This window comes from Gasterosteus aculeatus, chromosome 10 (genome assembly GCF_964276395.1).
Source record: "Gasterosteus aculeatus chromosome 10, fGasAcu3.hap1.1, whole genome shotgun sequence".
NCBI lineage: Eukaryota > Metazoa > Chordata > Actinopteri > Perciformes > Gasterosteidae > Gasterosteus > Gasterosteus aculeatus.
In genome coordinates this window covers 13,728,087-13,743,469 of record NC_135697.1, presented here as the reverse complement: position 1 = coordinate 13,743,469, position 15,383 = coordinate 13,728,087, and the positions used below count along the sequence as shown (strand labels likewise).

Here is a 15,383-nt window from a genome sequence, read left to right as displayed (position 1 = left end):
TACCAGCCCTTTAACCCGTTGTTGGGTCTTTTAATTGTGTGTTTTTTTGGGAAGGATTTGAAGTGAAAGTTGACATATTTCCATTCGGTGTTTAGCATGTGATGGAACAATAGAAATGAGTCCCACGTCTATCCTTTGATTAAGGTGTAATTTAGTCTGGCATACTTGGAGAGGCTCAGCAGTTAAATCAACATTTCTAAAATTAGGACCCTTTGATTGTTTGAATCTAAAAAAACTCAAAAAATAATTAACGGTTTCAGTTATTGCGCAAAAACTTTTGTGTCATTGCATGCATGTGAAACGAGAGTGTAGTTCTAATAATTTTAGATTAAAAGTGGAAATACCTCATTCTGCTGGCTGACTATTCCCCTTACTAGAAGAAAATTGAAATGTTTAAGATGGAATATTGGACCAGAGGACTCGTGGAGGCCGGCATATTGCAGTGCGTGTGAGGTCACATTGAAACCGTGTGCACGAGTCCTCCAAAACAAAACCGTAAAACTCCAAGCAAACCTATAAATACAATGTGTCTTTATGACTTTCCTTCATCTGTCTGTCTGCACTCGGCCAACAGAGGCACTGCCACACACGCACGCATTTTACACACGCACACGCAGAAAACCCACAAGGGCACATCCCAGTGAGTGTTTTTAAGCTTTTCCTGTGACAATAATAAAGTCTACGACTAGGAAAAAAAAAAGAGGAGGAAGACCAGAAGGACACGCGGGGCAGGACAGGCAAATCCTCCCTTCAAAATCCTTACTTTTGCAGTTTTCCTCTCCTTGCTCCTCACGTATTCCCCTCCATCTATTCTCAGACCAGCAAAGAGCATCTAATTCTCCCAGTTTGCATTGTGCTGTTTTTTTTAGAGAAAACTAAGGCAGCGCTGTTAGTCCAGACTGTTTGGCCTGGAGGTCGGAGGTGAGAGTCGTTCATTTGAGTTACTTTCAGATCGAACACAACGTCGCTCCCGACACGCAGTGTTAAGACAGCTGGATCTCCACACTGTGGCTAAAGTTCTGTTTACTCCGGAGCAGAAGGGTAATTATGACGAGGGTATCGCCATGACCACGTCAATGCTGGCAAATATATATATATATATATATATATATATAAAAAATAAGTTTAACAACTGTACTTTTAGAGGTTTATATCGCATGAAAATGTGAAGAACTCACAAAATGAAGACATTTTGTTCAATAAAAACTGTGCAGGAAGGGGATTTTATTTGGAAATAAAGTAAACCAACCATCAACCAAAATGTTTTATTATTCATCGCTATGTTAATAGCCTGTGCAGATGGTTAGCTCTCATAAATATGTATGCGTATAGCAGATACTGTGCCCTATCTGCATCCAGCAGGGTGATATATCCTTCATGTATGATGACCTCAGCCTGCACATAGCTGATCCATTTACTCTTTGATTTAGAGTAAACGGATATGAAGCCATGTAACTATTGCCGTCACACATCAGGCCCATATTTTGATTAGATTCCCTAGAAATCAGAATATGAATAAAACCCTTGCCTAAAATATAGATAATTATAAAAAACCTCCACAAATGTAGAACATTTAATTCAGTGTGCGTTTAATTACATTGCTGGCTGCTGATCCCTTTAAACTCTAGCTAATTACAATGGCTCCTTCTTGGCACCCACCGCCTCACCGGAACGAATCACGCCAAGTTTGAGGTTTATCGCTGCTGCTGACATGCTGCTGACGGACAGCAGACCCTCCGGTAAAGGTCACCCTGCTCACGTCCGTCAGGCGGAGAACATCAGCGGCGACCGGGGCGAAGTGGCCACTTGATTTCCAGAGAAACCAAGAAAAACGTACGAGGTGGAAGTCCAGGACGCTGTGAATTATCCAATGATGGTCATTATCTGTGTTCTCCACAGTCGATGAACGGCTCTGAAGCAAACGAAAGGTCGCAGATACGATTGTGGCTGATTCACAGAGGTGGTGTTTATTTAGTGTTTTAAGAGGAAGGGTGTGATTTGACCCGGCTCATCTCTGTGAAGCAGGTACTGATTATACCACAAAGACCTCTGAAAACACTTGGCGGGACATTTGAAGTCGGTTGGGTTTGGCACCAACACTCCAACATTATTTAGTTTGATAACAGAGATATGCACGCATAACAAGTACTGATCCAATACCAGTGTTTGTTTAATAAGTCAAATGCCTCATGGAGGAAACATCCGGCTGGACTTTCATATGGCTCCCCAAACTATGTAAAACACAATATAACAAATAAATACACATATATGCTGTACTAAACAATACTCAGAGTTGTTATATTAAAATAATAAATTCTATTAAAGAACAGTCAACTCAAAGAAGGTTCAAGATCAACATGTGACACAGGACGGAGACGTACGCGTTTGTGTATTTCAGGAAGGGGAATTCCACGTCTTTGGCTCCGTCAGTTCTCTCCACAGCCTTGATTACGCAGAAGCAATTTGCTTTCTTTCCTCTAATCAGACCCCGGCCTGCACTCAGTGGTCGCCACTTTCCTCTCCTCTCTTTTTCGTTTTCCCTTTCCTGTCCTGTCCTGTTTTGTCCTTCCATTCCTTCTTTCTTAGCTCACCTCCATTATGTCCTTCTCTCTTTCCCTCATGCCACACTCTTTGCTTTTGTTGGGTCACTTCTTAGTTCTCACGCATGCAGCATCATTGCCAGTTGCCCCTTGGCACTAATGGTTTGGATCGGAGCACCGACATGTTTCACGAGCACCGCTGCCGATCTCACACAGAAAGGGTCCCGCTTGATGGAAGGACATGTAATTCTTCGGCTGTTTGTGGAATGGTAATGATTTTGACCAGGGCTCTCGAGTTTTACGCATTGACAATCGCATTTCGATGTCTTAGTCACGCACTCCCGCCACACATCTAATGCTACGAAAGAAAGGTGATACTGAACTAGTTAACAAACAGAATACGACTCATGGTGGTCATTTACATGCTACGTACAGAACACTTACAGACTTACACTTACAGGTCTTCAAAGACAAACAGTGACGATTAAACGTAGCTCCTGCATGTTCTCTCAGTAGAATCACAAACAAAAGGGACTAACTACGGTAAGAGAGGAGGGACAAATCTAAGAACAGAAATGCAAAGTAATAATGCATGTTTGATTCCTTTCTTTTCCATTGAATTATAATGGGATGTTTACTGAACCTGATGGCCCCTACCAAGAAAGAATCCACCAACCCTACAGTGACGTTGAAATGTTTGTGTCCCTCTACTTTCTGACAGCAGGGGAAACTGTACCAGGTTGTTTTGTTGAGTACAGGCCATGACCTGAATTGAATCAGAAATATGACAGTTTTTATCAGGTTGTTCCCTCTTTAAACATGTATTTCACTGTAACCGTAAGTATAGAATGTCACTTCTCTTGACATATTGTCAGGGCTCATTTCGGTCTCTAGTGACGCACTCCCGCCACACATCCAATTTCTCATGCCAACCCCCCCACCCCTTATTTTTTCAAAATTGGTTAAAACATGATGATTCTTAAAAAAATCATAAGAAATGACATCACACATTACATTGGAACTAGTTACCATGGTTACCAAAGAACTCTCAGGCAGTGATGTAATGCTTTGCCTAGCAACAGTTGCTAAGCTACGAGGTTTATTCTTCATCTGACCACTGATCTTATCAGTCATTCCGAACCACACCAAGAAAGGATAGGCAGCTTTTTGTGTTGAGTACAAGGATACTGAAGTACAAGGTTAAAATTTGGGGAAACAAGTGAATTTGAAGAAAATGTCGAACTTAATGTTTTTAGGCATGCATGTACAAGCTGTGCAAAACATTTTTATGGGGAACGAAATGTCCTGTCACAATTCTAAAAAACTGAAGGCCATCAACTGTCTCACGGAGCATTCTAATGGATACGACATTAACGTTAAATGTGACATTTCGGAAGGGGCAATTGATTGTAGCACAGAGCACAGTCTGGAAAGCAGCGATTCGACTGCCTCAGAAGGAGAAACTCCATTAGCTGACTTTAGACGGACACCCAGTCTGGAAAGCCACTATTCAACTCCGGTTGAGGTCTTGAACCCTGACATGGACCCTTTTGGGGAATTCATTGTTGACACTTTGACTCCATTCAGTTTGCCATGGAACTCAGAGTTTCCCGTCGTTATTAAAAGGGTCACAACAACAACGGAGCCTATTCAGCCAGAAGCAGCCTCTATCCCAGAGGTGCAAGCTGAGACCGACACACAAAATCGGTGGGACAAATTATGCTGCAGGACTGTAGTGGAGAAGCTAGTCAGCCGGGTAACTGGTGATCCAATAGCAGCTAACCTCCACAAAGTCACCGTTGATTCACTGACGCAGCAGGTCTTTGAAAAGCTCCAACATATTGATGTGGCCGTGGAGGCACAGAAACACAACATGATAATGGCTGACATGAAAGCCCACAAGGACCTGCTGAAAATGATGAACTGTAAAAGTAGACGGGCGTCGGTTCAGCAGCTAACTCTGCAGCTAACAGTGGAGCTGACCGATAATCACGTCTGCGAGACACTGGTGAAGCACATGATAAAGCCAAAGAAATCCAGCTTGTTCAAAAGATTCTTGAGCGCCTCAGCAAAACCGTTCATCGCCTGTTTCAGACAAAGCGAAGATGATGACAGCAGTCCAGAGCACCGTCTGGAAAACCACTATTCAACTGCCTCAAAAGGAGAAAATGCATTAGCTGACTTTAGACGTACATCCAGTCTGGAAAGCCACTATTCAACTCCGGTTGAGGTCTTGAACCCTGACATGGACCCTTTTGGGGAATTCATTGTTGACACTTTGACTCCATTCAGTTTGCCATGGAACTCAGAGTTGCCCGTCGTTATTGAAAGGGTCACAACAACAACGGAGCCTATTCAGCCAGAAGCAGCCTCTATCCCAGAGGTGCAAGCTGAGACCGACACACAAAATCGGTGGGACAAATTATGCTGCAGGACTGTAGTGGAGAAGCTAGTCAGCCGGGTAACTGGTGATCCAATAGCAGCTAACCTCCACAAAGTCACCGTTGATTCACTGACGCAGCAGGTCTTTGAAAAGCTTGAACATATTGATGTAGCCGTGGAGGCACAGACACACAACATGATGAGGGCTGACATGAAAGCCCACAAGGACCTGCTGAAAATGATGAACTGTAAAAGTAGACGAGCGTCGGTTCAGCAGCTAACTCTGCAGCTAACTGTGGAGCTGACTGATGAGCACGTCTGCGAGACACTGGTGAAGCACATGATGAAGCCAAAGAAATCCAGCTTGTTCAAAAGATTCTTGAGCGCCTCAGCAAAACCGTCCATCGCGTGTTTCAGACTTGCCTCAGGAGAATAAAAGGGGTTGTTCTTGTGTACGGTACGAGCGTCTGCGCCACTCCCCTGTCGACCGCCACGTCCACGGCACACCCCGGCACATCATGGCGTCCCAGCCGACCCCCCCCCCCCCCCCCGTCGACAGTAGCTTCCGCGCCATTGCCCACTCCCCCTGTAGACCGTTGCGTCCGCGGAACCCCTCCCCTTCCCTCCTCGTCAAACGTAGCGTCCACCCCCCGACAGAATGTCACTTCCTTTCTTGAAAACTTGAGAGCCCTGATATTGACCCAGGGTTAGTCTTGTCTAGCTTAGCAGCAGTTTCCACTGAGCCCCACCCCTCTGGATGGCACCCGCCATACCCCGTCGACCTTAGCGTCTGCGCCACTGCCCACTGCCCCGTAGACCGTTGCATCTGCAGAACCACCCCCCCCCCCCCCTCCTCGTCGAACGTAGCGTCCACCACCCGACAGAATGTCACTTTCTTTCTTGAAAACTTTAGAGCCCTGATATTGACCCAGGGTTAGTCTTGTCTAGCTTAGCAACAGTTTCCACTGAGCCCCACCCCTCCAGATGGCACCCCCCCATACCCCGTCGACCTCAGTGTCCACGCCACTGCCCACTTCCCTGTAGACCGTAGCATCTGCGGAACCCCCCCCCCCCCCCCCCCCTCCTCGTCGAACGTAGCGTCCACCCTTCAACAAAATGCCGTCCGAGCCGCCTCCCCCCACTCCCTCATCGACCGTTGCATCTGCGGCACCCCCCCACCCTGTTGACTGTAGCATCCGTGGAACACCCCCACCTGGTCGACTGCTGCGTCCGCGCCACTGCCCACTCCCCCTGTAGACCGTTTCGTCCGCAGAACCCCCCCCCCCCCCCCTCCCCTCCCCTCCCCTCCTCGTCAAACGTGACAAACGAATGTCACTTCCTTTCTTGAAAACTTGAGAGCCCTGATATTGATCCGGTGTTAGTCTTGTCCAGCTGAGCAACAGTTTACACTGAGCCCCACCCCTCCAGATGGCACCCCCCCATACCCCGTCGACCTCAGTGTCCGTGCCACTGCCCACTCCTCTGTCGACCGTTGCGTCTGTGGAACCCCCCGCCCCCCCCCCCCCCACCTAGTCGAACATAGCTTCCACCCTTCAACAAAATGCCGTCCGAGCCGCCTCGCCCCACTCCCTCATCGACCGTTGCTTCACCACCTTGTCGACTGTAGCAGTCCAGGGCACAGTCCTGGAAAGCCACTATTCAACTGCCTCAAAAGGAGAGAATCCATTTGCTGACTTTAGACGGACACCCAGTCTGGAAAGCCCTGATTTTGACCCTGACCTACCTTGGGTTAGTCTTGTCTAACAGTTTCCACTGAGCCCCATCCGTCCGGATGGCATCCCTCTTACCCCGTCGACCTTGGCATCCGAGCCGCCCCCCCCACCCCCCCACTCTCCCGTCGACCGTGGTGTCCGAGGCGCCCCCCCCCCTCTGTCGGCCATAGCGTCCGCGCCACTCCCCTGTCAACCATTGCGTCCGCGGAACCCACTCCCCTCCTCCTCCCAAAGTAAAGTTGGAAGCCACAAGTCAACACCACATTTTAAGTATCTGTAATACAATAAAGGCGATAGATTTGCATTTAAGGATATTAGTAATAAATCTGAATATCATTGCCTTGGAATGAGCGCTCGTATTCTCGTTTGTTCTCAGTGCTTTCCATGTTGTGACCTGAATACCTCACTGTTGAAGCCCGGGCCAGCAGCTCATTAACATTCCGATAGAGCTCTAATCACCACTGCGAAGTGTGTCTGTGTGCACGCGTGTGTGTGTGTGTGAGAGAGAGAGAGAGAGAGAGAGAGAGAGAGCACGCACGTGTTGCTCTGTTGCGGTGAAAGTGTGTGACGGAGTGGCTGCCTCAGGTGGTCGTAGCGATCGGTTCCATAGAGTGCACTCTGGATATTCAAACCCATTGCGCAACCTTTCGAAACAGCTGATACTCATTTTACTTTACCTGGTTTTATTAATCCAGTCATGAAACACACACAAGGGTTGGTAAGAGATGAAAGGTGCACCGGTGAATGAGCAATGCAAACAGATTGTGGCTAGAAGAAGCTCGCAGGTTGAAACATTTTGTTCATTCGCTTGTACATTTTGTGTGAGCTTTTCGAAATGACTCACTCTTCTAAGCATTGTTACTGTTTGTTAAATATGAGAATAATAACCACTCCTTTTGTATCCTATTTCAGAAAAGCTGTATAATTCCAATGGACGTGACCTGAGAAGGGCTCTGTTCTCTCTAAAGCAAATCTTCCAGGTAACACACGCATATTTCCCATGCAATTACTGTCAGTTTGTTGTTGCAGAATACAATTGGTTATTGTGCCCACTGTGCGCCTCCACGATGACAGGGTTCTCCATAGACGTGGCGTTTCTCTCCCTGTGTGTGTAGGTGCGTGCACGTGTGTGTGTGTATCTCCGTGGGTGTGTGTAGGTCTCTGTGAGTGCGTGTGTGTGTGTGTGTGCATTTGTTTTTGAGTCGATCTTTATTTTAAGATGAGAGGAGTCAGCCACCTAAAAAATCAAGTGCTTTTTTCTACAGCACAAACACACACACACACACACAGATTTTGAAAAGATACTGTCCATCGTGTCGTGACAGGTTTATTCAACACATTAGTGTACGCATGTGGAACAAAACGCCAATGTAAGATATTTGAATTACCTCATTAAGTATTTTAAATGCAAATACACAACTTAAGGGCACAAGACAAACGGCACTTGTGTAACAAATAAAAACGTCCTTTACATCTCGTAATCATTCCATAGCTGCTGCATGAATTTTTTGCAACAGGGTTAAAACACACACACACACACACACACACACACACACACACACACACACACACAACCTTAACCAATGACATGCCATGACTTTCCTCCTGACACACCTGGAGCCGTTGAATGAACTGATGTCGCAATGCTGATTACCACCTGAAGGCGGCGTTCTTTGAGTTTGGTCAAGCAAGCAGCTTCTTTGCGTTGCATATCGTCCTCTTAGTTAGCGTTTGTTATGAGACGCGATATCTCATAAGCAATAAATTGCAAAACACGTGGCTGTTCTCATGTGTCGGCTGGCCTGGACATGTGGGGGATTAAAAGTTTATTTACTGCCAATTTAAGTCCAAATATTGCACATTACTGACACCGTGTGATGACAAAAGAGAGTGCAACTGGAATACATTTGGTTCTGTATGTACACAATTAGTGGTTATTGTATTAAAATAGTCACGCAATAAACCTTCTCCGTCTGTTTAACTTCAGGATGACAAAGATCTGGTCCATGAGTTTGTGATGGCTGAAGGTCTGACGTGTCTCATCAAGGTGGGAGAGGAAGCTGTTCAGAACTACCAGAACTACATATTAAGAGGTATAGTTTCTGTCCCTTGTTGATGATCATATTCAGATACAATGTGACAAGTACTATACAAATTTATTATACAACTAAACATTTTTGATAATAGAATTTATGCTTCAGAATTATTATGCTGTTACAGGTAATACAATAAAAATAAATGTTATTATTTATTATTATATATTATGAAAAAAGAAAAAGATTGACATGCTACATTGTGCATAGTGCGCGTGTTGCATCAATGTTTACCACATCAAAATAGAATAGAATAGAATTTGAATGATCCCCCCCCTATCTGTCGCCTCCATCTTTCTCAGCTCTGGGGCAGATCATGCTGTATGTCGATGGGATGAACGGTGTCATCGGGCACGCTGAGACCATCCAATGGCTGTACACTCTGGTTGGCTCAAAGGTATAGCATCCATAAAACACACACACACACACATAGTCCGACACGCACACTGTAGCAGGCTGCCACTGTATTTTTTAATTGGCCCTTTTCTTCATGCTGCACTTGAACATATCAGTTTTGATTACATTGGCTGAAGTCCAACGTTGCTTTGTTTCTATTCTGATTGCTATTCAGAATGGATGTATAGTAGTACATCTAACTTTGTATTTATTTACCTCTCTAGTTCCGTCTGGTGGTGAAAACCACTCTGAAGCTGCTGTTGGTGTTCGTCGAATACTCCGAGTCCAACGCCCCGCTGCTGATAGACGCCATCACCTCTGTGGAAACCAAGAGAGGTATTAAATCTGTCAACGTGGCGCTAGCTGCTCGGGAGCTCGTTGTCATTCATTAGCATGTCTTAGTTACGGTAACTTTTTGGTCAGTGGAAATTTATGAGGACGGGCGGTTGCATCGAGAGTATTTGTGATGGACTTATTTCCATTTAGGGTGCAAGCCATGGTCCAATACGATGGAGATTCTGCATGAGAAGGACGGAGTGGACACAGAGCTGCTGGTCTACGCCATGACCCTCATCAATAAGGTGCCCGTGTCCCTAGTGTCTACTTACTGAATGTTTATATACTTTTGCATTACTTTATTTCATTTTACTTTCGTGGTGGGAATTTGTGAAACAAAAGGAAACAGATACAGACGTCACCGTCAGTGGCGTAAATGACTAAATTCATCCGGGTGAAGACTTATCGGTCTCCTTTTCTTTCTGCAGACGCTTGCAGCGCTGCCCGATCAGGACTCGTTTTACGACATGGTCGATGGTCTGGAGGAACAAGGCATGGAGACAGTGACCCAAAGACATCTGGGGAGGAAAGGCACAGATCTGGACCTGGTTGAGCAGCTCAACATCTATGAGGTTCGGGACACGAGGGAAGATATTGCCAGCTGATAGCTGATCTTGCCAGTTTTATGCAAGATCTTTTCCATTGAGTGCTCCTCGCATCCAATGAATAGGACGCCTTAAAGTACGTTAGCTTAAAAACGTCGGTTCTCCGTCACACCTCCCGATCCCACTTTTCCTCCAGATGTCCCTACAGCACGAAGATGGTGACGACGACAGCCAGCCTCCCCCGATTGGACGCCGGGACCGCCGGCGAGTCAGCGTCGGGGGCGGCGACAAAAGGTGCGGCCTCGAGAGGAGGCGGAGCCGCAGGGCCTCTCTCGGGCGGTCGGGTCAGGCCTCGCCCTGCAGCCCGGCGTCCCCGCAGAGGGCCGGCCTCCCGCCGTTCAACGGACAGAGAGCCGAGGACACGAGCGAGAGGTGAGACGCGCGGGAAGATCAAGGATCAACACGTTGTAGGGACGTTTTAAAAAAGTGTCACAAAGGTGTCGGTTTCTAGCAGGTGAAAAGAATTGATTGGGTGCCACATTTTAAGTTCCCTTTAACTGAACCCAAAGGGACGCACTGACTGTCTTTCTGCTCCAGAGCACTGTCAGGGTTCCTTCCGTCCATGTAAGTTCAAAGGCTTCCCACACACCGGCTCCTCACCTACATGCATGGAAATACTAGTGCAGAGTTGTGCTCCAAATAAACCAATGAAATGGTTGGTTGTTCTAATACAAGCTTTCACTTTATTAAACAAGCGAATGCTTCTTTAAGGACTGTGTGTACACACAAAAAGGGCAATTTAGAGCCGGCTGTAGCTCCTGACATCAGGTAAATCTTTCCTCTTTACGTCGTCATTACTTCGTCTCTTATCCCGTCAGTTTGTAAGGTGCCCGAATGATGTCGGTGCGCATTCTAGCACACGTTTGTATCTCGAAATTGAATTGTGAGTGAGTGAGCCACTTGCGTCTGGTAGATTGAATGCATTGATTGAGTGGAAGTGAGAGGCTGCTTCACATTATGCAAGCGCGGAAAAAAAGAAAAAACTTTAAAAAAAGAAAAAACTTTAACAAAAGAAAAAACTTTTTAAAAAGTTGCGTCGGCCGTCCCATTTGTCCCCCACACACACATGGCTCTGGTCCAATGGAACAACTCGACTGCAACAAGGTTCATATGGTTTCGATGGGCGAAGCTGTTGGGCGAATCTCAAGGCCGTTCTTCAGCTTTGGATGATTCTCCTTTCAACATTCCTGTCCCTTTTCATGTCAACATCTACTTCTGCATGTAAAACTGCCTCCCCGGGGACATGAACTGTGAAATGTGAAACATTCAGCCCCCCTCCCCCCCCTCTCCCAGGCCCTGTTTGATTTATTTATGTGTTTTTTCTTTATTTACACCCTTTCTGTCACCTAATCCCCTGTCTTTGTGCTACTCTCTTGTCTTTAAACGTCATCAATGCTTTTGTGATTTCATTGTACAGCTTTTAATATGATTTCAAACACAATGTTCCCATCTAACCCTCCGTCTCTCCCTCCAACGTTTTGCTCTCTTCTGTCTCTTCATTTCTTAAAAAATGCGGGTATTTCCATTTTGCACGCTTGTCTTTTGTATCGCATCATCTCTCCCTCAATCCTCCCCTCAAAATGTTCCACTCGACCATCCATTCATCCTTCCCCACCCTGCCTCCACAGAGAGGAAGAATGTGATGATGGGATAGAGGAGGAGGAGGAGGAAGAGGAGACTCCTGAGACTGAGTCTGATTCGGATGAGCAGGAGGGGGCTGATACAGTGTCTAAACTGACCACCCTCAGGTATTTTAGGACATAGTGGCAACAAATAAACTAAGTTATGGCCTGTGGTCTTGTGAAAAATAGGCGGTCTGTATTTAAAGCCACAAAGCGATTCATTTGAGTTGTTCCCGTTTTTGGTTGTGTGTCCGGTTGGTTTGATCTCCTTGTGGCTTATCCGCCTTATTCAGTGTGTCGGTGGGTTATACATGGTGCAGCTTCTACTCTATTGTTCCAGTTCCATCCATTTGCTCCTCTCAATCCATCCCCTTTTGTTCCTAACCCGGTCAGGCACCTTCCAACCATAGTTCACCGGACGACCGTCCAGTCCATCACCATCACTTCCAGAAAGGAGGATATAAAAGAGGAGGAGCAAAGGAATCGGACTGAACCACCTCCAGCACCCGCCGTCTCTCCGTCTACTCCCACCTTCTCTTCTCCTCTCAGCCCCCCAGCACAACCCTCCTTCCTGGCAAGCCTGCTGGCCAGGAAGCGGTCCACCGTCACCGTCCCGGCTACCAAGGAGGTCAGCCCGCCATCACGGGGCAGCTGCCGTCCCACCCTCGAACGGCTGCCTTACATGCCTCAGTCGCCCTTCCACCTCTTCTCCTACGACCTCGACGAAGAGCCGTCGCCCCCGGCTGCGCCAAAGCCCAGCCAAGAGTCTCCCAAAGCACCTTCTCCCAGGTCAGGTCGGACAGGAGAACTCCATCTCCCGAGACACCGAGAAGCACAGAAAGCTTTTCCTTGCAGCTCTCCGATTTTCTACTTGTACCCTTTTAATTTCCACTTCGCTTTTCTGGCTTTTGGCTTTTCACCACCTTGGATTTCTTTGCACCTTCTTTGTTTTTTCATCACCTTCACTCTTCATCAGTTCCCCTCACTTCTTCGACTTAACGGCTTCACACCTTCAGCCTGTCAACCCTCTTATTATCACCTATTGTTTCCTTCACGTCACTTTTTCCCAGCTCTGTCGATGCGTCGGCAGTTCACACCTGTTTGCAATATCCGCTTTGTTCCACAGCCCTTCGCTTCTTTTCACCACTTGGTGGGAAAGTGTGCAGGATTTGTTACCTGTTGGATTTGGACTGTGTTTAGATATGAAGTTGTGATGATTCTACATTGACTCACTGTCCCGTCTGCTAATAATTATGAACATTTACACTAATTTACCTCTGTGTTTTAGTGTCAGCGCTCTGTACAGTTTGCTTGTTTGCCGGACTAAATAACTTGTCAGGATAATTACACTTTGGCAAAGTGTATCTTCACATTCATAGTGGAACCTTCCAGAAGCACAGGGGAAATAAAAACACAGCCGTAATGAATCAGCGAAGCGCCAACGGCGTTGCTGTTACGTAACGAGGCGTCAAATGTGTTTCCGATGTGCTCACTGTCACCCGTTTTCTCCCCCCGTCTCCTAAGGAATGGAAGTCACATGTCCTGCTCCTCCCTCAGCTCCCCAAGTACGCCCACCAGCTCCAGGTGAAAGAGTTTGGCCCAAATATTATAATGGATTATAATATTAAAAATTAAAACCAGCAGAAATTGCTGAATCCTGGTTCCTGTTCATGGCCCAGTGGTCCATTCATGCAGCAATGGTGAAATATTCTGAGAGTAGAGTAAAAGCAAACATCATTTCAACGAGGTACGAGGCCTTTCGTACAATTATCTGCCTTTTATCAAAGACAGGTGGAGTGCTTCAAAACCAAATGGCGCTTGAGAATCACAGCATCTGTGCGGCTGTGTAATCAAAGCGTTGTATTCCTCTCTGGCTCCTTCCTTCAGGCCGGCTCTGGGAGGTCTTCTCTCCTCCTCGTACCGACAACACCAGGAGTCTCTGGCGGCCGAGCGAGAGCGCCGCCGAGTGGAGAGAGAGGAGAGACTGCAGCGCATAGAGAGAGAGGAGAGGAACAAGCACAGGTGACTTTTTTACAAAGATCTCTGCACAGTTAGAGATGAGAGAGATTACGGACAGAGATAACAACTCCAGGAAGTGTCCCATGATAAATAAGGTTATAATGAATAAGTTAACAATATAGGTTTCATTTAAGTTGCAGGGGAACCAGTGGAAACTCAAAATAGCAAACAAAAGTCCAATAATAAACCTTCCATGAAAACACTCATTGATATCAGCACATTTCTAACAAGTGAGACGTCCTTTGGAGCTGCTGTTTGTCTTGTACAATCAATACATATCAAAGCAAGGACAATATAAGTACCTATGACTACATAAACAAATAATTGAAAATATCTGAACTTGATTCATCAACAAGGGTTAATACATACACAATAGAAATAAGGAATTACGCGTTACTCCACTACTGTGCCGTGCCATTTTCACACAGGGTACGATTGTCGTGTTTTGAAATGTTCTGCTTGTGTCTCTCACAGCCGCGGCTACGTGGATAAGATGGAGGAGGCTCGGCATGCGCGGGAGGAGAGGTGGGTCTGTGCACTAAATCGAAAAACAACACGCACTCGCACAACAGCTGAACCTGCACGGTGTGTTTCAGCCGCCGGCCGGGGGAAGCTCGGTAACAGTGTAATTGTTTGCAGGTTAGAGAGGTCGGGGCTCGACGGAACCGATTTTCTTTTCTCTCTCTGCCTGGATTCTAAGCTGCGCGCTGTGCCAAGTGCCTGATGGTTCTGGCTTCGGTCGGGCTTTTCGCACTGGAGGACACGCATTTCGCTCGAGCACATAAACTTTTAAAGACCATAAATATATATTTTCTGCGTGCAAAAGGGAATCACATGAAACAGGGGATCCACTGGAGAGCGTGATGGCTGAACAAACTCGATTCAGTCTGATTCGGTTTGATCCAGAGACAGAAAGCCGGAGCGGGAGATGAGCTGCTGAGTGGGAGATGTATCCACTGGGGAGATCGACCAGGTTCTCTACCCTTTTAATCGGTCTGCTCGGTTCAGCTCAGCAGATCGGCAACTTAACCCTTTTACGTGATTAAGGATTTAAAGACACATTGCAGGTGTTTGGCAAAATCACACATTGTTGACTCACTTGCATCCCTCTCGATCGGGCGCACAAACAGACAAACACACACACGCACGCACGCGCCCGCGTTGGTATCCAGTTTCCTCAGACCTCTGAAGTGGCCGGATGCTAATGAACTCTGAACAGAAGCGCTACACATTCATGGTATGGTGGGAAAGAGGAGGGGTTAGAAAGAGAGAGAGAGAGAGAGAGAGAGAGAAACGGCCGACTCAGTGGCCTAAATCTTTGTTCTGGCTGGCAGGGTGTCTGCTGAAGTTTTGGAAGGGGGGGAGAGAGAGAAACGGACCGGAGAGCGAAAAGGGAGGCAAAGGGAGGAGAGCCGATGGAGGCACATCTTGAACAGGTTTACTCTGATTCCCGTCGTTCCGCCCCCCCCTGCGAGTTTGTGGATAATTTCGGGACAACACGCTTGAGTGGTTTGTTGTTCGGGCGATTTGTTTGTATGGCAATGGCCAACACTGCGTGCGGCCCTGCTGATGGAGCCTAGACAGGAGGCGCGTTGTCCCTTGCTCCCTCTTCGCGCCCTGCCTCCTCTGATCCTCCCTCTCGCTCCTTCTCCCCCAG

At 46.9% G+C, this 15,383-nt stretch overlaps 1 protein-coding gene across 7 annotated transcripts in view; it reads left to right on the top strand.

Annotated features, from left to right (window-relative positions):
- fhod3a (formin homology 2 domain containing 3a) overlaps positions 1 to 15,383 on the top strand; it is a 42,944-nt gene that overhangs the window by 18,008 nt on the left and 9,553 nt on the right. For 2 of the 7 annotated variants that reach the window (XM_078080842.1, XM_078080841.1), the window contains exons 4-16: positions 7,568 to 7,635; positions 8,643 to 8,748; positions 9,051 to 9,145; positions 9,369 to 9,480; positions 9,631 to 9,725; positions 9,909 to 10,052; positions 10,222 to 10,457; positions 10,623 to 10,649; positions 11,714 to 11,833; positions 12,101 to 12,496; positions 13,232 to 13,291; positions 13,595 to 13,729; positions 14,201 to 14,251. In XM_078080842.1, coding sequence (XP_077936968.1) covers positions 7,568 to 7,635; positions 8,643 to 8,748; positions 9,051 to 9,145; positions 9,369 to 9,480; positions 9,631 to 9,725; positions 9,909 to 10,052; positions 10,222 to 10,457; positions 10,623 to 10,649; positions 11,714 to 11,833; positions 12,101 to 12,496; positions 13,232 to 13,291; positions 13,595 to 13,729; positions 14,201 to 14,251 — 1,645 coding nt within the window. The remainder of the gene's footprint in view (positions 1 to 7,567; positions 7,636 to 8,642; positions 8,749 to 9,050; positions 9,146 to 9,368; positions 9,481 to 9,630; positions 9,726 to 9,908; positions 10,053 to 10,221; positions 10,458 to 10,622; positions 10,650 to 11,713; positions 11,834 to 12,100; positions 12,497 to 13,231; positions 13,292 to 13,594; positions 13,730 to 14,200; positions 14,252 to 15,383) is intronic. The other 5 variants (XM_078080843.1, XM_078080844.1, XM_078080845.1 and 2 more) reach the window with 5 other exon arrangements.